The sequence below is a fragment of the Python bivittatus genome, unplaced genomic scaffold, assembly GCF_059951505.1.
Source record: "Python bivittatus isolate LINGU-HERP-01145 unplaced genomic scaffold, Pbiv_v1 ctg000480_np1212, whole genome shotgun sequence".
Lineage (NCBI taxonomy): Eukaryota > Metazoa > Chordata > Lepidosauria > Squamata > Pythonidae > Python > Python bivittatus.
In genome coordinates this window covers 26594464-26621868 of record NW_028277075.1, presented here as the reverse complement: position 1 = coordinate 26621868, position 27405 = coordinate 26594464, and the positions used below count along the sequence as shown (strand labels likewise).

The following is a 27405-nucleotide window of genomic DNA, read 5'->3' as shown; positions in this document are numbered from 1 at the left end:
GTCCCTTGATACCACATTATTTCTGCGTATGATCCATTTGAAGCCATCATCTAATCAGCAATCCTATATGCTCCAATGGAATGAGCATCCAATTATGGATCCAACTATTTCTGGCTCTAATATGATGCAAAAACTTAGATCCAAGGCCCTGATTCTCAGGGGCCTATGTGAATTGTTTGCATGTGCTCAACCTGAAGCCACAGATAAATCACAGATTACTTATATCTGTATAGAAAATGAATAGTGAATCAAATCAATGATTTGAAGGTTTCTGGTACAACAGGAACAAAAACATCCTCTTGATGTCACATGTAGGAGTGGAGTGTGGTATTACCAGTATGTGAATGATACCCAGTTGTACATCACCACCTGAACTGTGTCAGAGATGTCAGATTCTGGTTTTGGTGTCTGGAAGCTGTTGAATGGGATGGAACATGTTAAAGCTGACCCCAAACAAGACAGAGTTGTTGTTTGTTCGTTGTGATGCTATGTCAGTCCTGGTACTGTCTCTGGAGGTGGAAGCACCATTCCTGAAGGGACCAATCTGTAATTGGCTATTCTCCTGGATTCATGGCAACTGCTGGATGGACAGGTGGAGATCATAACCAGAGTGCCTTTGGTCAGCTTTGGTTGGTATGCTAGGTGTAGCCCTACCTGGAGTATGAGAGCCTTGTAACAGTTATTTATACTCTTCTCTAAGCTACTGCAATGGGCTCCACATAGGTCTACTTTTGGAGACCATTTGGCAACTATAGTTGGTACAAAATGCAGTGCCCTACTTATTGGCTTGCACTTATCAACATGAGCATATTGATCTATAAAGCCTTCTGTAGGGTTTGATGCCTAGATTCTTGTAGGACTGTCATCTCCAGCTAGAATGGACCCATCCAATATGCTCTTCCCAGGAAAAAACTCGAACTGTGGGAAAGCATTCTCTTAGAAGCTAGACTTGCTTTCTCTTGGCAGCTTTCTATAAATTGGTTAAAATGTAAAAGGCTCTTCTGAAGAGCATATGGTGACTAATTACATTGGTGCTATTTATGTGTATTGATATACTGTTGTCCTTTTTGTGGATCCATTTTATTTATTTTTAACTTTATTTAACTTCTAATTTAACTATGTTATATGTATACTGTAGATGTCTTAATTTCATTATGTATTGATGGTAGCTATTAGGAGTCCCTGAAGATTACAGGAGTATACAAATGTAATAATTAGATAAAAGGACTGGATAATATAAACAGGGAACAATTATTTCATGGTGTCAAAGTACAAATAAATAACATGAAGTGCTGATCCTCGAAGAGCCTCATAATTTTAATAGAGCATGTTTTTAATTCAAGCAATTTTGAATAAGCTAATTGAAAATAATTTTTGAAAAATATTAATCAGCTTCTAATATACCACTTTAAAATGTGGTGCTGGAGTGGATAGTATCCTGGCAACTCCTGGCACTATTAAATAGCAATAATTCTTTTCATTTTTTTCCAATGTGGTTTCCAATCAGAGTTTTGAGCCATAAACTTTTCTGATTGACCTGGAAATACTATATTATATGAGAATGAATGAGGAGGATGTGACTATTTGGTTTCCCTACATCTCTCAGTGATTACTGAATCCCCAATTGCTTTCTCCTTCAGAAGCGTCTTTCTAGATTGGGACCAGGTGTTTAGTATAGCAATGGCTCCAGTCTTTTTTGGAGAACGGGGTTCAGTGGCCATTGTTATTACTGAGGGATTTTTTTTCAACCCTCCAGCGATTAGCACAATGAAAGCTCGTTCAAGATCTCATTTTGTTCACCCTACATGAAATTCTGCTGGGAACTTCATTTGGAAGCTTGGCTTGAGCTCAGCTTCTCTTTGTATCTTCTGATCCCAAACAGATGGCAGAAACATTGAGAGGACAGATCTATCCCAGCGCTATGTACTTCAATATGGAAACTGTATGAATCATGAAATATACAATGTCAACCTCTTGACAATGGCTTCCTTTCAAAAATCTTTTTTTTCTATGACTCCTTTTATTGGCAATTATAGGCTTACAAAGTATTTCAAAGTTGCAGAACTTCAGTATGCTACAGTACCTAGCCAATCTTGGCTGATCTTGAAAAGCTAAGCATGTATGGAGTAAATTAGGACTTCCCGTGTCCACCCTTGTAGGCTGGGCATCCTAGAAGAAAGCAATGGCAAACCACTTCCACATATTGCCAAAGCAAACTACATAGTTCTGCCAATGCAATCATCAGGAGTGGAGATCAATTTCTATGAGTCCACACTTTTGTCTATTAATTTTATTTGTGGTATGTCATTAAAAGAAAATGCAGATTATTTACAGGTACAGAAGAAATGAAACCCAATAGTTTTCCAACCCCATTATGAAAAGACTAAGATAGGGGTTGTTGAGAAGATTAGTTGTTAAATCCATGAGAAAATGGACATTTTCAGGTGAAATTATTTAGAAGGCAGGCATTTGGGGAGGAAATAATGAAATATATGTGCAATTTCTATCTGATCATTTATGGGATAAGTAGGAAGGTGGAACTTACCTGCCCACAGATCAGGTTAAGACAAAAAGGTATCTATGGACAAGTGTTCAATTTATTTAAAAACTTAATTTCTGTGTTTATTAAAGGATTACTGTTAGATAATGATCTGTTCTGCCTTTAAAGTTCTTGCAGAACTTCAGTATGCTACAGTATCTAGCCAGCTAAATTGATGGTCATAATTACAGCAGATAGTAGCAAATTCTACCATTTAACAATAGACAAAGCCAGTGTGGTATAGTGGTTAAGGTGTTCAGCAGGGAGTCCACCCTCAGTGATGCAAGCCCCCTGGATGACTCTGGGCCAGTCACATTCTCTCAGCCTAGCCTATTGCATATGTTGTGGCTATGTGAAAAAATAGGAGGAAGGAGTAGTATATATGCCACCTTGAGTTTCTAAATTAAAAGCAGGATATCAATAAAAATAAGAATAATAATTATACGTCCTGAAAGAAATACTATACTTCACTTTATCAATCCTGAATCTTTCCATATTTATTTTCAGTGGATACCTAATACTCCTTCCTCTTCCTATTTTCCCCACAACAACAACCCTGTGAGGTGAGTTGGGCTGAGAGAGAGTGACTGGCCCAAAGTCACCCAGCTGGCTTTTATGCCTAAGGCAGGACTAGAACTCAGAGTCTCCTGCTTTCTAGCCTGGAGCCTTAACCACTAGACCAAACCACTATAAAGTTGGAAACAATTGCATGTAATCTATCAGTATGTAGGAAATCTCTGCATGACTGTGATTCATACTTCAGTGTTTTGTGTTCACTATGATGTTGGACAAATTAGTTTTATACAAATTGTGTGTATTTCCGTGCTATCTAGTCTGGGCTTGGAAACTAAGCAGGGTCAAGCCAAGCAAGTACACGGACGGATGATCAGCAGGAAATCCCAAAGCTGTAAAATACACTGAGAAATTGAATAAACAGGAAAGGCGATGGCAAACCACTTCCCGCTCGTTGCTAAGATAATTATACAGATGTGTTCATAAAGCGACCGGGAGTTGAACTTAATACAAGGGAGTTTCTCGTTGTATTTAAAAACACTCAAAGGTAACCTGTGTTACTGCTGTGTTAGCGCTAAACCTTTGAGAACTTGCTACATTGATCCATTTTGTCTGGAAAGCCTTCATTTTCATTGCACATTGTCAGCTGCTCTTTAGTTTAAAGCAATGCCTTTTCATTTGGAAATAATCTCCTTTGCTTGCAAGGAGCAAAGGGGATTATTTCCTCTACGTAAATCTCATTCAGAAGCACTCGGAACGGAACTAATTGCCCGATATACAAGCCCAACACAGTACTGCTGCCAAAAGTACCCCCCTAAAAAACTACATTTACCAAAATGCATCACGCTCTGTTTCTTTGATTCACAGGGACTCAGTAGGGCTCATTTCCTGTTTCTATGGTATTGCCAAACCTGCTTCACCGAATTGTAAACTGCTATTCCCAGAATGCATACAAAAAGAGGATTTGGTTCTCTGATTGGTTGAGGCCATGAAGACGCTTCCCGTCCTGTGGCGCGGTTCTCTTTTGGGTCGAGCTTGTAGGTCTGCGGAGGCGGCGGCACCGGCGATGGGCGGGGTCTCGGTAGCCCATCTTGCTGGGTGATGGGCTCGTGCTTCGCGGCTGGATGAGGCGGATACGATCTGTGAGTACCGGGAAGTACGCTGATACTGCTTCGCCCTTCAGCGTGTGAGATAAAAGCTGAGCTTAAGTACCGGACTGGAGGGTTGTTGATTTCTAGCACTTGTGTGTGTGGGTGAAGCTTCCTTTGGAGTAGGTTGGAAAGTAATCATTGAGGATCGGTCGATAAGGAAGCAGCTTCCAAAGTTTGAAAAGCAACCGAGTACCTAATACTGTAGCACAATGAATCTCCGTTTGTGTAAGAAGTTAACGTTCTTCGTTTTTATATCAAAACATTATAGGAAAATACAGTGGCCTTATATAAACTTCAGAAATGTTGCAAAAGTCGGTTTCCTTCCACTGGAACTTTCATAACTTCTGTGCTGCATGCATAGATGGGAGCATCCAAGAAAGAAGAGCACAATAAATGTTTCTATTTGGATTGCAGTAAATCCAACTGCATAAAACTGTGCTGTGGTAAATGATTCTTTGTGCATCCTGTTTCAGAAGTTCTTAGCAAAGCACACTGGAGCCAATTCAGGTGTTTAAGAATACAAAGAAATAGTAGAGGAAATCACTGAAGGGAAGGCAGTAAATACTTAAGAGAAATTCCTTGTATTCCCAGTTCACACAGCAGCATAAATATGGGGATGGTGGTTAGTTTTGCTGGATCACGCTCCCAAAGACTGGTATAATAGCTGAATACAATTTGGAAACTTTCTTTAGAGTTCCATATGGGCTATATTCATGTGATATACTGAAATTAACCAACTTCATTTTTAATTTTACGTGTTGTGTGAATTCAGCCTGTGAGGTTAGTTTATGACTCAGTGTAACTGCAGACTCAGAAAATTAGGTTAATTGAGTCAGTAAAGGACAATGTATCTATGGGTAGGTGACTTGTGTTATAGAATGTGAGGAAGTGCAATCTGGAATAATAGTTTTCAGTGTAACTTATTTCTCCTTGTTTTCAAGAGCATCGTAATCGCAAGGTATGATATAACATTGAACTACTGTGTCATCATAAATTCCAACATCATTAAAAAGTTGCTTGTATATTTAAATATAGCCATATTTTTAAAGATCCTCATTATTTTATATACTTCATTTACAGTTCATACTTTGAAAAGTACTACATAACCCTTTTGAAGTGTGTGCATACTTTAGTATATTTTGATTACCCTCCTCACAGAATATAACTTGAGTGGGTCTAAATAGCAATTTATGTGTGATTATTCAATCTTAGCTGTTACTATGTGTGTGCATTACTGTTTACAAAATCCAGTATGTTAAATACATAAAGGAAAGATTGCCTAAATTCCATTATCATTATAGCCAACCTGCAAAGTATGCTAAGGCAAAAAGTTAATGGGTACGTATGCCACCATTGCATGCTGTATTTTATTAAAAATGTAGACTTACCATGTTGTCCGAATCCCAAACAGCGATTGTACTGTATTGGATTCAGGTGAAACAGTAAATCTCAAATCATTTTAAGTGCAGTGTGTGATAGGCTAAAATGTGGTTCTCTTTCTGTGCTGAGCTCTTTGGCTAAATATGCTGATACTACCATCATTTCTCCTTCAGGAATATCTTTGCATGGTTATTCAAGAGGATGGAAAATCCCATGGTCTAAATATAGGTACTGTAGGGCAGGTTTTTGTATGTTACCAGCACTTTTGTGATCTGAAAAAAATGTTCTATGAGAAGATGCCTTATAGCCTGTTTTTACTTAGGCCCGTGAAGACATTATTGAAGAACTGGAATTGGACAGTTTTGCAAACCCTCTCTTTTATTAAACTTAACAAAAGTGATGGCTGTTCCTACTTCATCAAATGTACATGAAAGATAAATATAAGGATTTGAAAAATACTAAGAGATTCCTCGTCTTCTGGAAATACAAGTGTATTCTCAAAATAAATCAGAACCGTGGAGCCATTAAATTTCCCTTTAAAGGCAGTTGTTTAGGCATAAGATACAGAGCTTATGACCTGTCAGATGTTCTTGAAATGCGTACAACTGCCAGCATCCATCGCTATTAGCCCTGCTGACTGGGGCTGCTGGGAATTGTGCTTTAGAGGGCCACATTTCCTCACTTCTGTCCTAGGCAAATGGTGCTCATAATTTATTGTTCTCTTTTTGTCCCAGGCTTGCAGAATAACTAACCATGACTACCTCATACAAGGATAGTACAGCCTAGACTAGTTCTAGAATAGAAAATGTATAATTGGGTTTTGAACTTGTTCAAAATTTACTCATTAGTTTTTCTTTAAATTTTACTCCGTTGTAGCTGTTCTTTAAGTCAAGCATTAAACATATGTATCCCTTTACATCTCCTTTTTTGTCTATTTAAAAGGAAATGGGGCTAGGCTGCAAAATGTGTCCCAAAACACCATAGTGCCCCACCAAAATAAGGCACCCATGAAATATATAAATATCAGCAGTTAAATGTTTTGTAGAATATAGGAGCTATGCAGGAGTGATTCTAGATCATCCCAGATTTGTCAAGAGTTGGGTGGCATACAGGTTTAATAAATTATTATTATTCTTTGCTCCTTAATTCAGTTGCTGACTGCAGGCTCAGGATTTTTCTATTACTGTTAGGAAATGGCATCTGTCTGCCATTTTTCTTTCTTTTCTTTTTTTATGCTTTCCTCTTTTCTGTTGTTTTTTGCTGTCCCGGTGCTATTCCTGCAGCCCAGGTGGCTTGGAGTCCATTGTATCCATATGTCCTGGGCCTTCCTGATATAGGAAGTGTACCTGTAATATAATTTGGAAGGGTGTCCGATGGACTCATAGGGTATCACAAATAGAGCAAAATTATGTTGTGCAATAGAGCACTTAAGGAAAAAAAAGGGAATAATTTGAACAGCTGAGACCTCTGTTCTCCTTTGCCTTTTTCTGATTTTTGGGGGGAGGGGTGTCAGTTCAGGAATCTGAAAATCAATCTCATACTTTCCAATAAATGATTTGATGATGACTCCATGAAGCACATGCCATCAGTGTACAAGAAGTTTTTAATTTTGCTTCCCTGGCTGCCATCCTTTAATAATAGTGTGTTTTAGATTAATATTTCTTCCTTTCCTTCCTTAAGAGAAGGACAAGTAGATGCCTCTGATGACATGGTTGTGTTTTATGTTACACATTATGGAGCCACAATTTATTTTTCTCTACTGGTGGGTAGACTAGCAAGAGAGTTTGGGAACCTTAATTCTAGAGTGCAGGCTGAGGAATCCCTTTGCAGAGGAAAAAAAATTACTCTTGCTTTTTCATAGTGACAGCCAATAGCAGTTGAATCTGGGTAGTATTTTTAGCCCTCTCTCGTAAGTGGCTGAGGTTGACTGGGCAGCTAATGGAATCCTTAAGCTCTTCTTGCTGTCAGGCATAGTTAGATACACTTGTATTTCTAATTAGCCAAAGCAGGTGTAATTTTAGATCTGCTTGGTAATAGTCACTTCAAATTAGCCTGCCAACTGATGGAATAAGCTAAGCCTACTCTACTGACCTTATTAACCCTTTTAAGCATTTTACTTCCCCACTTGAAGAATTAATGCCTAAATGAATTCCAGGAATGCTGAACCAGTGTTGAGCAACATATGAAGCACATTGATTCATTAACTACAAAGCAATGCTGACATAGGCCATTAAGACAATAGAAGAGATTGTACACCCACGAGGAAATCATCACTACTCCATATCAACATTTTCACCTCTACGTTTAAGAAAAGTTCCATATTCTTTATATTAAAATAATATTCTAATATTTAGAAATTTACAGAGGTGTTTATAATACTGTCACTTGGACAGCATTCATTTTCTTCTGGGAGTCGTGGTACTTCTGCTGTGGAGCTCTTCCTCTCGAAGTTTTTGCTTCTTTGCTTGTGGGAGACGTTTCTCAGTATAAATATGTATATGCATGCTATTATTCAACTTCATAATAAGAACTGTGAGTTTTACTTAATTTAGTACATAGTTTTATTTTTATTGAATGCCCTTTCCATTTATACATCCCTCAGCAATCCTCTATATAAGCATGCTAAAAAAACAAACCCTGAGGCTTGTTCACCCTTTAATAAAGTTTAGCAATACTTTTTAAGTATATTTTGTGGGCATGGGATTATAACTGGTGCTACCCCTTTGTTCCCCCCAAAAATAACGATTGCAGTTTTTCTTGTAAAGAAAAAACAGAACTAATGTTTACTTAATGTATTGTCGAAGGCTTTCACGGCCGGAATACAATGGCTGGTGTGGGTCTTCCGGGCTGGGCAGGGTCACATCATCCTGGGCACAGAGAGAACTGCTCCTGTCTATGCTCCTGCTCTCTGAAGATGCCGGTCACAGATGCTGGCGAAACGTTAGGAAACAAAACTTCCAGAACACGGCCACACAGCCCAGAAGACCCACACCAGCCATAACGTTTACTTACATGAAGTATTTCTTCCTTTTCAGAAACAGCAGTTGCAGTAGCAGGAAATAAATTAAACAGCAAATTTAAACTATTAACTGGTTTACAAAAACTAGGCCATACTTTATCCCTGAGCTTAAGAGCTCAGACATGTGCCTTTTCTTCATAGTGCATGGTGGAGGAGGAAGAGGAAGTGACCTCACAAAGTCATCACCTCCTTCCCCGTGTCCATCCAGGAACACAGGATCTGTGCATTTTGACTGCATTTTTCCCACAAACCCCTTCTCAGTCAAAACAGTTCCTGTAAATTTTTTTTATTAAACTAAACCACCCAGAGTCCCATTTTGACTCGAAGGTTCTCAAAGCTGTCTTTTGGTAGAGGCTTGGTGAGAATGTCTGCAGTCATCTCTTTTGTATGGCAATAAGCCAAGTCCACAAGTCCATCCTGGATGGCTTCACGCACAAAGTGATATTTGACTCCAATGTGCTTCGTTCTTGCATGGAATTTCTCACTCTGTGACAACTTCAGGCAACTCTGGTTGTCTTCCATGAGGCAAACGGGCTTCTTGCGCACTAAACCAAAGTCTTTTGTCAGTTGGTCAAGCCAGGCCATTTCTCTGCAAGCTTCTGTAGCTGCAATGTATTCCGACTCTGTGGAAAACAGGGCTACACAATTTTGTTTATAACTGCCCCAAGAAAAGGGACCATTTGCAAACATAAAGACATAACCACCTGTGGATTTATAGTCTTTTGCATCCCCTGCCCAGTCAGCGTCCATGTAACCTATTAGCTTTGGATCGCTGTCAGCTGGCAGTTTTAATTTGCAGTTTGCGGTACCTCTTAGATATCTGACAACTCTCTTAACAGCTGTCCAGTCACGTTCAGTGGGAGCACTTACTTTTCTGCTTAGAATTCCCACTGCATTCGCTATGTCTGGTCTACATGTTGTGGTTAGGTACAAAAGTTTCCCTATTACTGACCTGTATCTGTTGTTGTCAGGTAAAAGTTCTGATTCTGACTCCCAAACACACGAATGTGCAACAGATTCGGAATTCTCCCATGCCAAAGCTCAAAAGGTGTGTGTGTAGCTCCTTCGGTTGGCAATCCGTTCTGGAGATATACAGCAGTTGCGGCTGCATCTCCCCACATGCGCTGGGGTAGAGATGTGTCTTTTAACATGCATTTTGTCATCTCTATAACGGATCTGAACTTTCTTTCTGCAGTTGAGTTTTGTTGTGGTGTGTATGGAACACTTTTCATATGTTTAATTCCTTCCTCTTCCAAGAAGATTTTCATCTCAGGTGAACAGTACTCACCCCCATTGTTAGTTATGAGAACCAAGGGTTTTCTCTGGAATTTGTTGTTTACCATGGCAAGGTACTTTCTGAACATCTCTTGTGTTTGATTCTTTTCCTTCAGAAAATACACAACACAATATCTTGAAAAATCATCCAGAAATATTAGAATGTACTCAAAGAAATTCTTGTCATGACAAAAATGACTAGAGGCTCCAGAATCTATAATCCATTTGTTTGACTTGGTTTCACAATTGTTGACAGACTCTTTCCTTGTAAAGGAAAACTTCCCTCACTTTTCCCTTTCCTATCATTTGGTCTCTTAAATACAGGGAATCTTTGTGACTTTGGAGCTTTGCAAGCTTTAGCTATATGTCCTTCCTTATTACAATTAAAGCACACAATTTTCTTTTGTGTCACTTTCACCTTCATTTGGAATTTTGACATATAGTTTGAATCATTGGCCTTTTCATTTCTAGTGGGAGGTTCTTGTCTCCTTTCCACACACTCTTCTCTCAGATGGGCAATCTGTGGTGGTTTCCCATCAGTTGTTCCTGGAAGAAGGATTTACAGTGGTACCTCAGGTCATGAACTTAATTCGTTCCGCGACTCTGGTCGCGACCCGAATTGGTCGCGACCTGAATCAAATTTTCCCATAAGGTTCAATGTAATTACAGTTAATCCGTTCTGAACCATATGTATTTTTTTTTTAAACCACAAAAATATGAAACAAAATACAGTACAAAGAGAGAGAATGCTAACCTTGCTTGAGGTGACTTCTGGCATGGAGGAGAGGAAGGCGGGTGGGGAGGCGGTTATTGCTTGGAGGGAGAGTCCCCCTCTCTACAGGAAGCCACGACCACGTGTCATGGCAGGGAAAATGGCCGCGGATCCTGTTCGTCACCCGATGCGGAGTTCGCGGACGGAAGCAAAATTTTGCGAATGGTGCTGTTCGTGACCCGAATTGTTCATGAACAGAAGCATTTGTGACCCGAGGTACCACTGTACTTTGCTGCTTCTTGAAATTGATAAATTGATAAATGTATGACTGGTATATCTGTTGGCATTAGTTATTTACCATGGTTAGATGAACTGTTTATTATTTCTATACTGCAAGGATACGTTTCCTGATTCCCTCAGTTCTTCTTTATCTAATCTTTGCTTTTTCTGTAGAATCAAAAAGAATAAAATAATTACCAGGCAATATTTTAAAAATGTAATTAAATGACATCATCTTTCTTCATTTTTTGTTGTAGGAAGGAAGTTACTGCTAATCTGAATTCTATTTGCTATGTTTAAATTCTTCAATGTATTATTGTTCTTCTAATCAAATCCATGAGGCTCTGAATCCTGACTTCAAGACTGATGGAGAGTTAATATACGAGGCTGCTGTGAAAAACATATCTGAGTCAAGGGGGTGTTTATGTCTTCCTCTAGACATAAAGATGTGAATAAGAAAATGGAAATAAAATAGTTATTGAGCTGAATAGTACTGCCCTCATTATAAGTGATATTTTGAAAAGTTATAAAGTTGGCAAAGAGTTAATGAATATTCTGTTTTCTATTTGTAGGGACAGGATAAGATCTTTCTGAAGAATTCACTATGGTCCGAGAACGAAAATGTATATTGTGCTGCATTGTATACAGCTCAAAAAAGGTAAGCTAAAATTTCAGCACCATTCCAAGAAACCTTCATTTTATATATTGGTTAGAAAATGTAAAGCCTACTTTTCCAGAGTATATTCAAGGTACCTTTTGTTGATCATAACAATTACCTTTTAAGTTCACAACAATAAACAGCAATAATCAATACAGCCATACCATAAGATAGAGGTTTTTATTTTTTTTTCCAGCCCAGGGCCACACTTGATGTTTGGATAACATGCTTGCAGCTGCCCTCCAAAAGTAGGAAGAGGCTTCTATTAATTAAATACAGTTAATACAATCACTCCCTAGATTTCACCTTTTGTCACAATAAAAAATAGAGTTTGATGGCAACTTCTTTAGTGGTTCTCAGAAGCTTTCAAAGGTTGTCTGTATCTCTGGAGCATCCAGTTAAGCATCTGTGCTCTAGAAAACTCAAAATGATATAGAACTAGTGCCTTGCTGGAACAAAACAAGATACAGCAAAGAGGGAAACAAATGTCTCACAGTGCAATGTGTTTCATGTCCTGCCTGCTGCTCAGAGTTTATGTGTTCCTACCAGGCGTAATAAAGATGACAGCAAAACACAGACAAAAATTCTTTTACTGATTTCATTATCTGAGCAAATCATTTAGGAAATGGTTCTGTAGGACTAGCATTACCTAATGTAAATGCAGAAGAAAGGAGATATTAGCAACAGCTCTAATAGGGAATACTAATGTTCAGATTTTCAACCATTCACTTGTATCTTCTTCTCTAACTGGATGGCTCCTGGAACCATCAGCCATGGTATCTTTCTGGCCTGCCTTCAAGGGTTGGGAGTGGGGGGCATTGTATTGTGGGGTTCTCCTTCCTGAGTGGGCAGTGGTGGGTGGAGGAGTCAGTGGTGGATGGAGGAGAGGTCAACCCTGAGGCTTCTTGGGTATGGATGCCTCACAGCTTGGCATCTTCTCTGCTCCTGTCTAACAGCTTCCTGAAACCTGGGGAAGGTCATCCCTCAATATGAGGTTAGTTATCATAAGTATGCTGATGATACCCAGCTTTACATTTTGACCCCAGGTCATCCAGGCAATGCAGTCTTGATACCTAGTCTGGATGGGAAGGACAAGCTTAGGCTCAGTCCCAGCAAGTTAGAATGGCTTTGAGTTAGGAAGCCAGCTGACTCCTTAGTTTTGGATGGGTTTGTGCTCCCCCTTTATTTATTTGTTCAAAATTATTAGCCAAACTGATTTGTAACTTGTGGGATCCTTCTTCACTCACTGCTCTTATTCAAGGAGCAGATGGGCAGCTGTGGCAAGGAGGGCCTTTGGAAAACAACTGGTGTCCAATTATGACTATTCCTGAAGTGGGAGGCCCTTGACTTGGTCAGTCATGCCTTACTCCCCTTGTTTGGACTATTTCAATGCACTCCACATGGGGCTGCCCTTGAAGACCACTGGAATCTACAGGTGGACCAAATGTGGTAGCTTGAGTGGTTATGGGCCTTTCATGATTTGCCCATATAATACCTCTACTTCAGAAGCTACAAATCTTGAGGAATCGTTCTAGCACCCCAAGCCTGTTGATGCTTCCTCCTTGTGCTTATTGTGGGAAAAATGCAGTCAAAATGCACAGATCCTGTGTTCCTGGATGGACACATGGAAGGAGGCGGTGACTTTGTGAGGTCACTTCCTCTTCTTCCTCCTCCACCATGCACTATGAAGAAAAGGCACATGTCTGAGCTCTTAAGCTCAGGGATAAAGTATGGCCTAAAGTATGGCCTAGTTTTTGTAAACCAGTTAATAGTTTAAATTTGCTGTTTAATTTATTTCTTGCTACTGTAACTGCTGTTTCTGAAAAGAAAGAAATACTTCATGTAAGTAAACGTTAGTTCTGTTTCAGAGGAAGAAATGGATATGTAGGTGAGAATTGTTCAGGTACACATAAATAGCTTCCTACCTATTTATGGCTTCTCACTTTGACTGTTTTAGGAGATGGATGAGCACATGAGAAGTATGCTTCATCACCGGGAACTTGAAAACCTCAAGGGGAGGTATGACTATAACAGTGACCATTTCATCTTTCTTCACTTTAATCCAGTACAACACAACTCTTATGATGTGAAATAAAATCTCTATTATAATACTGCTGCAATTAAAATGTGTTTTAAATTTTTTAATATGTCATAATGTTTAAAGTTCCCGTAATTAATTGTGACTGAATGGCCAGGAGATTGTGAGAAGTTGTGAGGAGGCTGAAAAAGAAATAGGAGAAATTCTAGACATAAAGAACCATTAGATGGGATAGAAATTTATTAGCAGCTTATCATATAGACAGTAACTCAGTCAAAGAGACTCCACCTTAATTAACTCAGAAATAAAAGAGGGCTGGAGGTTCCTCTTGCAGTTTTCAGGATTCTGTTTTTAATGCCACAGTACTCAATTTCTTATTGTCAAATGGGCTTCTTCTACTTGGTGCCCTCCAACTGAATTAAAATTCAACTTCTAAAATTGGGCAGGAGTTCTGGGAACTGTAATCCAACACATACTTCAAGTTGGAAACAGAAAAGTATAAAATATTTTTAATAATATAAACATATCTTATAAAAATATAAAACTGAGTCTAAAGTCACTCATTGCACTAACCCAGTGTTTCTCAACTTTGACAACTTTAAGGTGTGTGGACTTCAACTCCCAGTATTTCCCAGCCAGCATGCTGAACCGTAACTCAGTTCAGTACAGAAACTCAGCCTTCCACTATATGTTTTTAAAGTATATTCAGCAACTTGGTGCCTTCCAGATATAGGCATTATGGTGTAAATTCAGGGAGTCATACTCACGATGTATGGGGGGGGGGTACCTAGTTGGGAAAGACAGCTTTAGAGTTAAAAATAAATAAATAGATTTTTTTTTTAAATAGAGTCATCCAACAGTCACCTCTTCTTGAATCCAGAGAAGTCATTTTTGTTCACTCTTGAAACTGAATCTTACAACAGATTGACCTTGTTCTTGGCAATAAGGATCCATCTGTTGCATGGCTGAACAGCTGAAGGGTGAAGGCTCTGATAGCAGTGTCACCAACATTAACTTTAGCTGTGTAACATGAGCTTACAATTCCAGCTAATTTTTAGAATAATAATTTTAAACAACTGGTTCTTATAATTATCAGTTTTAAATTGATTATGTACCATCAAGGTAGTGTTGACTCTTATCAGCCTCATAGATAGTTTTATGCGCTGTGTGTATAATCTAAACAGCAACATCAGGAAAGCTCTTAATTTAGCTTTGTATTTGGGTTTCCCAACTTCTGCAGTTGCTCTCCTCCTATTTAATGTTCAGATTTGGGCAGGTATGAATGTGACCCATTTATATCAGTGGGTGTGGCACATTGGGATGTGCCTGCTTTATAGAGTGCAAGGAGGCCTCTCCATCTAAATCCAGAAGCAATTCAGTTTTCATTAAGTTCTTTGGATATCTGTGATATTTGACAGCACCAACATCTGTGCAGAGAAGATTCTTAAATGAATGAAAAGCCAATCCATTGATAATGCTAGCAAAAATTCACTTTTTCCAGTATCAATTTCCTTAAAAAGTTCATACAATGCTCGCAGCTGAATATTAAATGTGAAACTGGGGAAGATTTGTGTTGGTACATTTCTAGATCACAAAAATCGATAATATTATTTCACTTAGTGTCTGCTTTGTTTAAAATTAATTGAAATGTTATAAATTTAAATATCTCTCAAATACGCATTTGAAATCAATAACATTTCTGAGTTAATTCTATCATTTTGGCTGGGATCAAGATTGTTATTTTTGGTACATTTGGTTCAGGGATATGCCTAATGAAACTTCCTTCTTTTTTTGCTATGAATTTATTTAGACAATTTATATGGCCACTTGTCTTAAAAACAGTATATAACTCTGGGCAGTGAGCAACCCATTTTTTAAAAAAAGAACAGTATAAAAAAAACCCCATAACCAGACAAAGTTAAAATAATCCAAGCAGAGGAAAAAAAGGCATTGTATAGCAAACTCGTAAAACAAACAGCGTATAGTGGGCTCCCCTAATATTTCAGCCTAACGCCTGGGGAAAAAGCGATATCTTCACAGCCTTCCGGAAGGCCAAGAAAGTTAGGGCCCTCTGATTCTCGGGGCGGGGGGAGGCTATTCCATGACAGAAGACGGATCTTCTGACATTTTTTAAAAGAGGCCACCATGCAGATCTCCATGCCATGTCACATCCTGCTGTTGAGATCCTTTTTTTCCTCAAAAAAAGTTGATTTGCTGATTGTGGGGAGTTGCAGTGCAGATCTCCAATCCCATGGGCTTGCAAGTTTGGGATGAACTTAAGAAAACTGAGTGTTTGGTTATATAAGAATTAGCATAATGTATAGAACTCCATTTGAAAGCCTTTTTTAAAAAAGAGGACAGTGCTTTATTTAACTATCAGCTGATCCCTCAGTGAAGCATGTAGTCTCATGTCTTGTGGGTGGGTAAAGGATTTTCCCCCCTTGGTTTGTCTTTCACACTTTCCAAATTGCAGAGGTGGAAGAAGATTCCTAAGCCTGTATTTCCTTTAAGAGAAATTCTTCATAGAATAGTGAAAATGATTGTAGCCCAGGAAATGGGGGCTTCTATCACATCACTAAAGAATGTTCTGGCCAGATGGTTTCGCAGCTGTGCTATGCCCACATAATAAATTAATGCTGGCATGAAGCTTTAAAGTAAAACACAATACCCAAACTATGCTTGTTGTCCCTTTAAAATAGATCAAGAAAACATTTTTAAAAGCTTGGTACAGTGGTTCTCAATACTTAAATATAGAATGTGTAAGAATGTAATCTGTGTTTCGGATACTACTGGTTTCTGAATTTTTTTTCTTCTCTTCAGAAAGGTTTATTTAACCTTGTAATTTTAAATTTGGAGTTCTGAACTCAGTTTCATTTTTACCCCTTGCCATTTGGAAAAAGAAAAGATCACAGAACTCCAATTCACTTTGCAGTAAGCCACCAATTTCTCTCTGAAGATTGTATTCCCCTCCTGCCTACTATCTATCTATCTATCTATCTATCTATCTATCTATCTATCTATCTATCTATCTATCTATCTATCACATTTTTCAACCGCCCATCTCCCCCCAATGGGGGAACTCTGGGCGATTCACAATAAACATTAGAACATAAAATATATAAACACATAAAACCTTAAATTAAATTAACATAACTAAAAAGAAGAAGGAGAGACCAAGGGGATGAAAACCAGAGGCTGAAGGACGAGGCCTCTATGGGGCTAGCCATCCCCATGCTTGAGGAATTCTCACCCCACCCCAGGCCAGGTGGCAGAACCAGGTCTTCAAAGCCTTATGGAAGGCCAGGAGTGTGGGGGCTAATCGCACCTCCAGGGGCAGGATGTTCCAAAGAGCAGGGGCTACCACAGAGAAGGCCCGCCTTCTGGACCCTGCCAGTAGAAGTACTTTCACTGAGAGGGTCCGAAACATGCCCTCTCTGTGTGATCGGGTGGGATGGGTTGAAGTCATAGGGAAGAGGCGGTCCCTTAGATAACCTGGTCCCATGCCATGTAGGGCTTTAAAGGTGATAACCAACACCTTGAATTGGACCCGGAAGCAAACTGGCACCCAATGCAGCTCGTGGAGCAGAGGCATTATATGGACCCTCCTTGGGGCATCAACAATAGCCCATGCGGCTGCATTCTTGGACCAGCTGTAGCTTCCGGATACCCTTCAAGGGTAGCCCCATGTAGAGCGCATTGCAGTAGTCTATCTGGGAGATAACAAAGGCGTGAGTGACTGTTCGAAGGGCATCCCGATCCAGGAAAGGGTGTAACTGATGCACAACCCGAAGTTGTGCAAAGGCCCTCCTTGCCACTGCTGACACCTGCTCTTCAAGCAGGAGCCGTGAGTCTAGGAGGACCCCCAGATTATGCACTGGGTCTGTCTGGGGCAGTGCCACCCCATCCAGCACCAAAGATGACAAAATCCCAGATACAGAGGAGCCATTAACCCACAGCCACTCCGTCTTACCAGGGTTCAGTCAAAACCTGTTGCTCCCCATCCAGACCCTTACAGCCTCCAGAATCCGCAAAAGGGTGGCCACAGCATCACTTACTTCACCAGGGATGGAGATGTATAGCTGCGTATCATCAGCATACTGATGATACCTCACCCCATGATGACGGATGATCTCGCCCAGCAGTTTCATGTAGATGTTGAAAAGGAGCGGAGAGAGAACTGAACCCTGCGGCACCCCACAAAGGAGGGGCCGAGGATGGGACCTCTCGCTCCCTATCACCACCGATTGGGATCGGCCCTGGAGAAAGGAGGCGAACCAGCACAAGACTGTGCCGCCCACCCCCAATTCCCTGAGCCATCCCAACAGGATACCGTGGTCGACAGTATCGAAAGCTGCTGAGAAATCGAGGAGAGCAAGGATGGTCGCACTTCCACCATCCTGCTCCCACCAGAGGTCATCCATAAGTGCGACCAATGCTGTTTCCATTCCATCTGGGCCTGAAACCTGACTGGAAGGGATCCAGATAATCTGTTTCCTCCAGAACCCTTTGGAGCTGTGATGCCACCACTTTCTCAACCACCTTCCCCAAAAAGGGGAGGTGGGAGACTGGACAAAAATTGTCCAGCACAGTAGGATCCAGGGAGGGTTTCTTGAGGAGGAGGTGCACCAATGCCTCCTTAAAAGCAGCTGGAAACACTCCCTCCTGCAAGGATGTAGTAACCATCGCCTGGATCCAACCACATGTCACCTCCCGAGCTGCTTTCACCAGCCAGGAGGGGCATGGGTCAAGATGGCAAGTGGTGGCCTTCACAGTCCCCAGGATCCTGTCCACTTCCTCAGGAGCAACAGGGTCAAACTGTTCCCAGATAACTGGGTAAGAAGAGTCCCTCGGTGTCTCCCCAGACCCTGCCCCACGCTCGGAGTCTAACTTGGAACGAATCCGAGCGACTTTGTCCTGCAGATGCTCTGAAAATTCCTCTGCACGGCCCTGCAAATGAACCCCTCCATCCCCCTTACCAAGGAGGGACCTAGTGATCCTAAACAGGGCCGCCAGGCGGCATTCTGCGGACATGATAAGGGCGGAGAAGTAGAGGCGTTTCACCGCTCTTATTGCCACAAGGTAGGCCTTGAGAGCAGCTCTACCCTGTGTTCGGTCGGATTCAGTCTTTGTTTTCCTCCAGCGGCGCTCTAGACGTCTCTTAACCCTCTTCAGCACCCTCAACTCCTCCGTGAACCACGGGGAGTCTCGGGGCCGATGAGGCAAGAGAGGTCGCATAGGCGCGATCCTGTCCAAGGCCCCGGCCACTTCCCTATTCCAGGCAGCAGCCAAGGCCTCCGCTGGACCGTGCAGCAGATCCGTGGGAATATCCCCCAGCTCCTTCTGAAACCCTGATGGGTCCATCAGGCGCCGGGGGTGGACCAATCGCATGGGTCCAGCCTCCCTGCAGAGGGGGGTGGTATAGGAGAAACTCAGGGTCACCAGGACGTGATCTGACCATGACAACGGGGAAAGCTGTAGATCTCCCCTCAGATCACTTTGCCATTGCTCCGACAAGAAAACCAAATCCGGCATGTGGCCACTATCCCGGGTTGGGTCCCGCACAATTTGAGACAGGCCCATGGTTGCCATGGTAGCCATGAACTCCCGAGCCGCCTCTGAAGACCGCCCTAGGGACGGAAGGTTGAAGTCTCCCAGAGCCATAAGCCTGGGGAACTCCACCACCAGCCCCGAGATGGCCTCCAGCAGCTCAGGCAGGGAGGCTGCCATGCAGGAGGGAGGCTGGTACAATAGCAGAACTCCCAACTGTTCACGGGAGTGTCTCACAGCCAGAAACTCGTGGAGCAATGCCCCTGAAGGCCACTAGAGATTCCTGGATCACAATAGCCACCCCTCCTCCCCTGCCCTGGTCTCTTGGCTGGTGCCACACTGAGAATCCAGCTGGGCACATTTCCAAGAGGAGCCCCAGCCAGGTCTCAGTAATGCATGCCAGGTCTGCCCCCTCAGAATATATGAATATATGGAATTGTGGACTAAGTTTCAATTACGTCTTGATTTTTTGGTAAAAGTATTGCAGACCATAATCACAAAATACACTAATTTTGCTATTCGGCTTTTGTTATTATTTTTGTGAGTAGATTACCAATCGCCGTCCTTGAGCAACATTTTCAGACTTCTGATGTCATTTCATGAGTTTCTGTGATGGGTTGGGTACACTTGCCAAATTTCCTGAAATCTTTTCAGATTTTGCCCAACTCTTGCAGAAGAATACTAATATCCTGCAAGATTTTGGCATTCTCATACGAGATCATAAAATCTCATGAAGTTTTGGAAAATTACAGCCTTAAAAAATTAAAGTTAAAGAAAAAGTTTATTTTAATTTTAATAAGTTATGGGGGCTTCTGGCCCTATTTTGGCAGTGAAGAATGCCCTTTCTTCAAAGCATTACAAGCCTTTCAAGGTTGCTTCTTGCCCTATAAGCTTCCAACTCTGGAAACTAAATATGTAGGATTTTTATTTCTTGGCCACTTGTCTGACAGCTGTCTGTTCCCTCCAGCTGAAATAATTTTGTGTCTTTAGCATAATCCTTGCAAAGTAGAGAATGGACAACTTGCATCTTCTGAACCAAATAAAGTACAGTGAATTGGAGACTCCCTGCAGTCTTTGAATTCCAGGCCACTGTGCCAGTTGTCCCAGATTAGGTTTCACTCTGTTAAGATTGGCTGCAGAAGTTTTCTCTCCCCGCCTCTGCTGAGGAAAGCTGAGACAGAGCTTAATTCTAGATTCTGACACTGGTTTCCCCAGTGCAGCTGGCACCATGGAGGTCCTCTAGGGCAGCTACAGCTAGCTCTACAAGCTCCCTACTCGGCCATCTCCTACTCCACTATGTTTCCTTTCACAAGATTTTGAGTACAGCAATCCAAGAAGAATCCTAGATGACCCATTGCTTATTATCAAGTTTGTTACCTCTTGATTGTTGGAAAAAAATCTGAAATTCACCAAGAAACAGCCAAGTGAATTCAAAAGAAAAAACTTAGAAATCAACAGGTTTTATTTTTAACTTCACCCTAAATTACTAGCTCTTGTGCCTCATTGACTGAGGCATGGTCATTCAGAGGAAACTGAATTAAAATCAGCATTGTTTGCCATGCCTGTGGGAAGAATTGAGTGCCCACCTTCTCCTTCTTTCCCCAGGGAGAGCAATCATAAGTGCCAAGTGTGTAGGGTGACAGTGGTGGGCTTGTCAGCGTATGCCAAGCACATCTCCAGCCAGTTGCACAAAGACAACGTTGAAGTCCATGATGCTGAGGAAGAAAAAGAAGAGGCTGATGAAGAATACTTTGACAAGGAACTTATCCAGTTAATCCAGCAAAGAAACGAGCAAAACCGGTGAGTTTTTCCACATTTCATTAATATGCACCTTATTGAGTTCTTTATGGTTCTTTGAACATAAGGAAATGCTTTTGAAAGCAGAGGGGTGCCTTCTGTGCAGCCTCCAGTTGCATGTAGCTGAGAGAGTTCCAACAACTGACTAACTTGCTATTTTTAGTTTATGATTTTATAAGTGCTTGGTTTTGGAATAATGCTTTCTGAATTAACAACTGAACCTGACTACTATTGATGTAGCTTTCTCTATGTGAAATAGCTGGGGGTTTATTTTTGCCATTTATAGATAAACATACCTAATGTGGATATTAAGATTCTTCTATAAATATGCTCTCCAATCATGCCTGTTGCATTTAACAAACTTTTGTCCAGGTCACAGTAACTAATTCTGCCACATTTATAACCTATTTTATTACATCATAGAAAATAAATTGAAGGTATGCTATGCTTCTGGCTTAAATGCAGAAAGAGATGTTCACCCTTAGTTTTTATATATACGTGAAACCTAGAACTACAAAACTGGCAGGTTTTTTTAGAATTCAGTTAAATTCATTATACGTGTTTCAAGATGTAAATGCATTTCTAATCAATCTCTTTCACTCTAACATTCTGTTCTTTAAGATTTCCTGTAAAACTATGCATCATATTTCAGTCTTTGGAATAGAAGAGCCATGCAACTCATTCAGAGTAATGTTTCAGTGGCGGCAACCCGATGAGTAAAGTGCTGCTTCGCAAAAGATTGAGACAGTTACGTATCCCCCCAGGGTCTGGTGCAGCTCCTCTGCAGGCTTTCCCAGATAGTACATATGCACAGGAAAGTGCAGGTGCTGAATTCTGCTGTGACTGGCATTTAAGCAAAGCCTGGGAAGGCTCTCAGAATTGCTGAGCCAAAACTTCAGGACAATGTGACTGCCTCAGCACTTTACTCTTGACAGTGCCATAAACAAAACATCCTTTCAGACAATTTGCACAGAAAGACTCATGGCTTTCAGTTCATTATGTTTAGTAATATGCAATTTAAAGACTATGTATTTACTTTGGTTAAATTGCAGATCTATATTCTTCTATATGGTAGAAAGAATTTTGTTTGTGTGGTCACCAATTCTCTCCATTGTCCCCTGCTTCAGAGTGTTGGTCCTCCCTCCCTCCCTCCCTCCCTCCCTCCCTTCCTTCCTTCCTTCCTTCCTTCCTTCCTTCCTTCCTTCCTTCCTTCCTTCCTTCGGTTAGAGGAAGAAGGAGGCTATATATGGAAGAGAAGAAATCAATAGTGTACCCAGCAAAGTGAATTTCAACACAAGTCCCTTCCATTTATACAACAGACCTATTATTAAGTTATAAAAGAGCTATCCTGGTCAATCTTGTGCATTTATTTATTTATTTACACTGTTTATATACCCACCCTCTCAAAACAACTGAGGGCAGCATACAGATAGATCAGTGAATAGCAAATATCAACCACAAAGTATAAAATGTAATAAAACTGATATTTTTTAAAAAATCTACCTGACAAAGTGCCTGGATGAAAAACTCTGCACCTCCAATAAGATCTGACAGGGTCCCATCTTTTAAATAATGCCATCTTGGGACCCAGCCAATGTGCCTTTTTTGTTGCTGGGCTTGCCCCCAGAAGTATGGATGATCCTGACCCTGCCTGCTTTTCCTGCCAGGCATTGGGTCAGGAGGATTTGAGTTCCTCCCTGTTGTGATTATCTGTCTCTTGAATAACCTTGGTGGGCTTTTTTGTATCTGGTGTATTTTATTTTAGCATTCAGAACAGTAGCTGGAAGAACACATTTTTCTTACTTCTGTGGATTCAATAAAAGGTGCCAGAATTCTGTTGGTAGAATTAAACACAGGAAATGAGAAAAGAATTAACTTATTTAAATTAAATTAAATATTAAATATTAAATTAAATATTACTGGGCTGTAATTTTTCTAACCTTTGATCTAGTGATCTCCTTGAAATTGCGATGATCCACAGCTAATTGACTCCTATTTATGGAGTCTTCTCAAAGTTAAAAAAGGATATGGAACTTAAGACCTTCAGCATGCCCACAAACAGGGGTTGTCAGATGCCATAGTGCGAAATTTTCTTACTCTTACACCTCCAGTAGGTTATTAGGTTATAGGGAATGAGGGAGATAATGGTGTTGATTTCTTTCTTTCTTTTTTTAACAGTATAATGCGTTTCTGGAATTTGACTTCCTTTTTCAGGGAGGTATTATACTGCCAATGGAGAGAGAACGTTTCCCTTTTGACAGTTATATGATAAACTTACTGAGTGTTTTCTTTCTGGAGGAACCCCTGTCCTGTGGACAACCTGTTAGCACATTCCCACATTATGTGTGGTCTACGCAACTAATTGTTTTCCTATTGGAAAACTAGGGAAAACAGTTGGTTAAACCTGAATTGGCTTCATTTGGAGTCATTTCAGATCTGAGTGCTTTTCCGTAGTTCTTTAAATAGCTATTTAAAGGACATTGTACGCTTCCAGAATCTTTTTCAGTTAACCAGTGTATTGGAAATGGGAGGTGGAGGCAGTATCTCTCTTAAAGATTCACAGTATCTCTCTTTCTGTGCTATTTTCCTGAGTGTCTCAGTAAGGAAACATTTCCATAATACATAGGGTGTTCTTCCATCATTGTCTTGTCACTGATGACAGGTCATCTTAGTTTCATTCAGCAGTGGAATGTAATAATTTTGGAGCAAAGATTTATTTGATATGCTGGGGTAAAAAATAATAGCAGTCAAGGGTGATTTATATATGAAGTGCTGCTTCAAGTTCTGGCATATTTTTTTCCCACTAGAAAGTGAAAGGTAAATTCATGCTGACTTTCATCTGAACTTTAGTCTTTACTTCCTTAGAAGAAACTGTTGCTTGACATTAGTGAGCAAAGAAACTAACAAAGAACATACAACTGGATTCTTTAAAGAGATTTAAGACAGGATCTTACAGTTTTTACAACTTTTTGTTGTTACAAATTTGATCACTAAACCATTAGATGTAAATATTCGTGTTTTGATCACTAGATGTAAATGTTTATGTCTTTGTAGGGCAAGTGAATTTTGTCATGTAAACTGTGAAGCAGAAAGTGATGACAGAAGGCAAAGGCGACAAGATGACAGACTCTCTTATCAAGACCGAGATGCTTATGATACATCATCAAGGTGGCATCATGGACCACCACAGAGAGACTGGAACTGGGAAAAGGATAATTTCTTAAATCCCAAGCAAGGAAAATTCAACCACTGTGCAAGGAACTCTAATAACTCAAACAGACATCTCAGCAGCCAAAGAGGACGACTTGGGTGGCATCAAAGCAGCTCCAGAGGACCTCCAAATCGATACCATAATTATGGAAACACTGGAGGTGTTTGGCATCAGAATGCTAGAGGTGGAACATCAGGTTGGCATCATCGTGGTAGGGGAAGAAGTTCCAGTTGGAATTCTGAAGCAAATAATGTTTTTTCCAACTGGCAATCCAAAAATGCAGGGGGGCACTGGAAACCTGGTCAACAAAATGGAAATGGATGGAACATTGGAAGAAATAGAGTTGTAAACAATAGTTCCCAGATAGACAACATGGATGCTTCCTGGTTAAAAATAAAAAGTATACAGGAGAAATACAGTAGCGAAAATTATAAATGGCAATGGCAGGAGGGTCTGGCAAATTATACAGGTTTTGATAATGAAAATGACAATCCTGACTACTTACTAGATTTCACAAGTGATCAGCTATCTTCAGATCAGTTACTAAATTTTAGTTTTTCTGTGCACTCAGAGAGTAAGAACTCCAAAGTCAGTAGAAAGTGTAGTAGCCCTTCTCGAGAAAAGACTAACCGATGGGCTCCTTATCCTTCCCAGAAAACTGTAGAGCAGCAGCCACTGTCAGAAGAAAATGTAGCTAAAACATCAGAGAAAGCATTGTCTCAGCTGTCTTCAGAATCAGAAGATCCTAAAACTAACCACCCCAAAGTGAAAAAATGGGAAGAGGCTTATTCGGTATCCTCAAATAACAGTGTGGCATCCACTAAAGTTGCACCATGCAAAGGGCCAGTGACCTGTACAAGTGAAAACAAATCAGGTCAAGCTGAAAGCAAAAGTAGCAAGATGCCATCCTTGAAGTCCCCACTTCTGTCTATTCCAGATATTAAGTCTTCTCAGAGAAGAAACCCAAAGAATCTCTTGAAACATGCCCATGTCTTATTATCCTCATCTTCTGGGGAATGCCAGAGTCAACTGAATATGGAGACTAGCAATTCCTCAAATAGATCCAAGCTGACCAATAATGCATGTAATTATAACAGTTTAAAAGGGAACACACCTCTATTTAGCAGCCATGAAAGCCTAAACAAAGCATTACAAAAGGCCAAAGAAGAACTCCAGCACAGCTGTCCTCTTCAAAAGTCTAATTCAAGCTCTTATGGAGATACTCAAACTGATGGGAATGAAGAATGGAGAACTGAAGGTTCCTCACATGCTTTGAAGGTATATGAAGTCCAGATCGAAGGATTAGAGAATAAAAACTACGATGATAAAACAGGAAGCAAAAATACTTCCTCAAATTCTTATTCATCTTGTGGCCTTGCTGAACTTGATCATATCGTAACTAAAAATGGTAACTATTTAGAAGAATTGAATGGTGCTAATAAAAAATACACTGAATTCCAAATGGAGACCCTAGACACTTTGTCAAACTGTCCCAGTGAGTTGGATATTGATTTGAAAACAACTCTGGAAGAAGATGGTGATGAAGATGTTACAAAATCAAATGATGCTCCTGAAAAAGAAGACGATGGAGATAATTCAAATCACGAGCTACTGAAAGGTACTACAGGGCAGTCTGCAGGCCCTCTTCTTCCAGAATTGAGTAAACTTGGGTTCCCAGCTTCTCTCCAAAGAGACCTGACATGGCGCACTAGCTTAAAAAATAAAACTAGTTCTCATTTGCCTGAGCCAAATCTCAACAACGCAAGGCGCATTCGAAATGTGAGTGGTCACCGGAAGAATGAGACAGAAAAAGAATCTGGGCTGAAACCTACTTTGCGGCAGATTATCAGTGTGTCTCGCAGAAATGTAAACTGGGAGCAGGTCATTCAGCAAGTGACAAAGAAAAAACAAGAACAAGGCAAAGGTTTACCAAGGTTTGTGATCTTACCAGAGTTGAACATTCTTGCTGTATAGCATGTTTGCATTAGGTACACATATGCGTCATCTTTCAGTACAAAACTCCAGGGCAAACTAAAAATTTATTGAATAAATGTATTTATGTATTTGTTGCCTAATTCATCCAGTAGCCGAACATCTCTTGACAGATTGCAGTTATTAAAAATATTATAAAAATAGCATAATAAAGTAAATTTAATAAATACTATAGGAAAATTATAAAAGAGTAAAAAGTCACTATCTCAGTATAGTATAGGCACTTAAAATCAAATTGACTATGAAATTATAAAAATAACCTTAGGATTTATTTCCTAAAATCTAGGGAAGATTTAAAGAAATAGTATTATCTAACTAGATTAGGAGTCTAGGAATATGAAATGTATATAATCATAGATAGCTATACTTGATATTTTCCATAATGACATTTATGTTATTCTACCTCTCCTTTAGTTTGATTCACCAATTAACTGAAGGTTAAGAGCACCACTCTTATTGCAAGAGATAGCCTTGTATTTAAATCAGCAGCAAGAGCTGCAGTATAGTCAACCTACTGAGCAAGATTGACTATTTTTTGAATAGGTTTTTAGCATTTAAGATTACAATACTGTATATCCTTCTGCTTATATTGTGTTATAATTACGTAAAATTGATTAAAAGTTTTCAATCTCTGTCCTCCCACCTATTTCAGCAAAAATTAAGATGCTATTTTACTCTTGTATTGAAAAAAACTGTTAGCCCATCAATTGATAGATACAATACAGTGTTTAGACTGATTTATATGCAAGCATCCCTCATGAAATTTAACTTCATGAGGAGAAACTCTAACTGGTGAATCTTCAGTAACATTGGTTTGGTTCACATATAACCCTAGATCATAATGTGGCTTGTTTGCTTTTCCCCTTTAAAAAAACCTCTCTCAAAATGGGCCCTAGCACCACCCACTTTTGGAGGGCAGCCTTGAATGAGCCATAGAAAGCTCTTGAGGAAATGGAAGTTGTACTATTCTATGTTATGGCTTCCGATGATGTATGTGAATGTGGCCAATTCATTGAACAGTGGCTAAAAATATTGACTTGGCTTTATGGGGGGTAATTGTAGGTAAAAGATAAAATAATTGAGCTCCACAGTTTGGGAAATCTTGTAATATTGCTGAAGTATTCATAGATTAAATTAAAGATGCCCTCAAATCCAGCTGTACTCCTTGTAACTTCATGAACACACCCATGTAGCTTTCTGAGCAGCAGCAGGAAGCAGTTTGCCATTGGCTTCTTCTAGAATGCCCTTCTGACTTCACTACAACCAGGAATTTCCATGATGGTCTCCCATCCAA

At 40.2% G+C, this 27405-nt stretch overlaps 1 protein-coding gene across 3 annotated transcripts in view; it reads left to right on the top strand.

Moving 5' to 3' along the window:
* Positions 1–4003: 4003 nt before the first annotated feature.
* Positions 4004–27405, top strand: part of ZNF106 (zinc finger protein 106) — a 47967-nt gene continuing 24565 nt past the window's right edge. Inside the window, exons 1-6 of one of the 3 annotated variants that reach the window (XM_088145519.1) lie at positions 4004–4194; positions 5757–5811; positions 11441–11526; positions 13484–13545; positions 20717–20911; positions 23963–26053. In XM_088145519.1, the coding sequence (XP_088001645.1) occupies positions 11473–11526; positions 13484–13545; positions 20717–20911; positions 23963–26053 (2402 nt within the window). In that variant the 5' untranslated portion in view covers positions 4004–4194; positions 5757–5811; positions 11441–11472. The remainder of the gene's footprint in view (positions 4195–5756; positions 5812–11440; positions 11527–13483; positions 13546–20716; positions 20912–23962; positions 26054–27405) is intronic. The other 2 variants (XM_088145518.1, XM_088145520.1) reach the window with 2 other exon arrangements.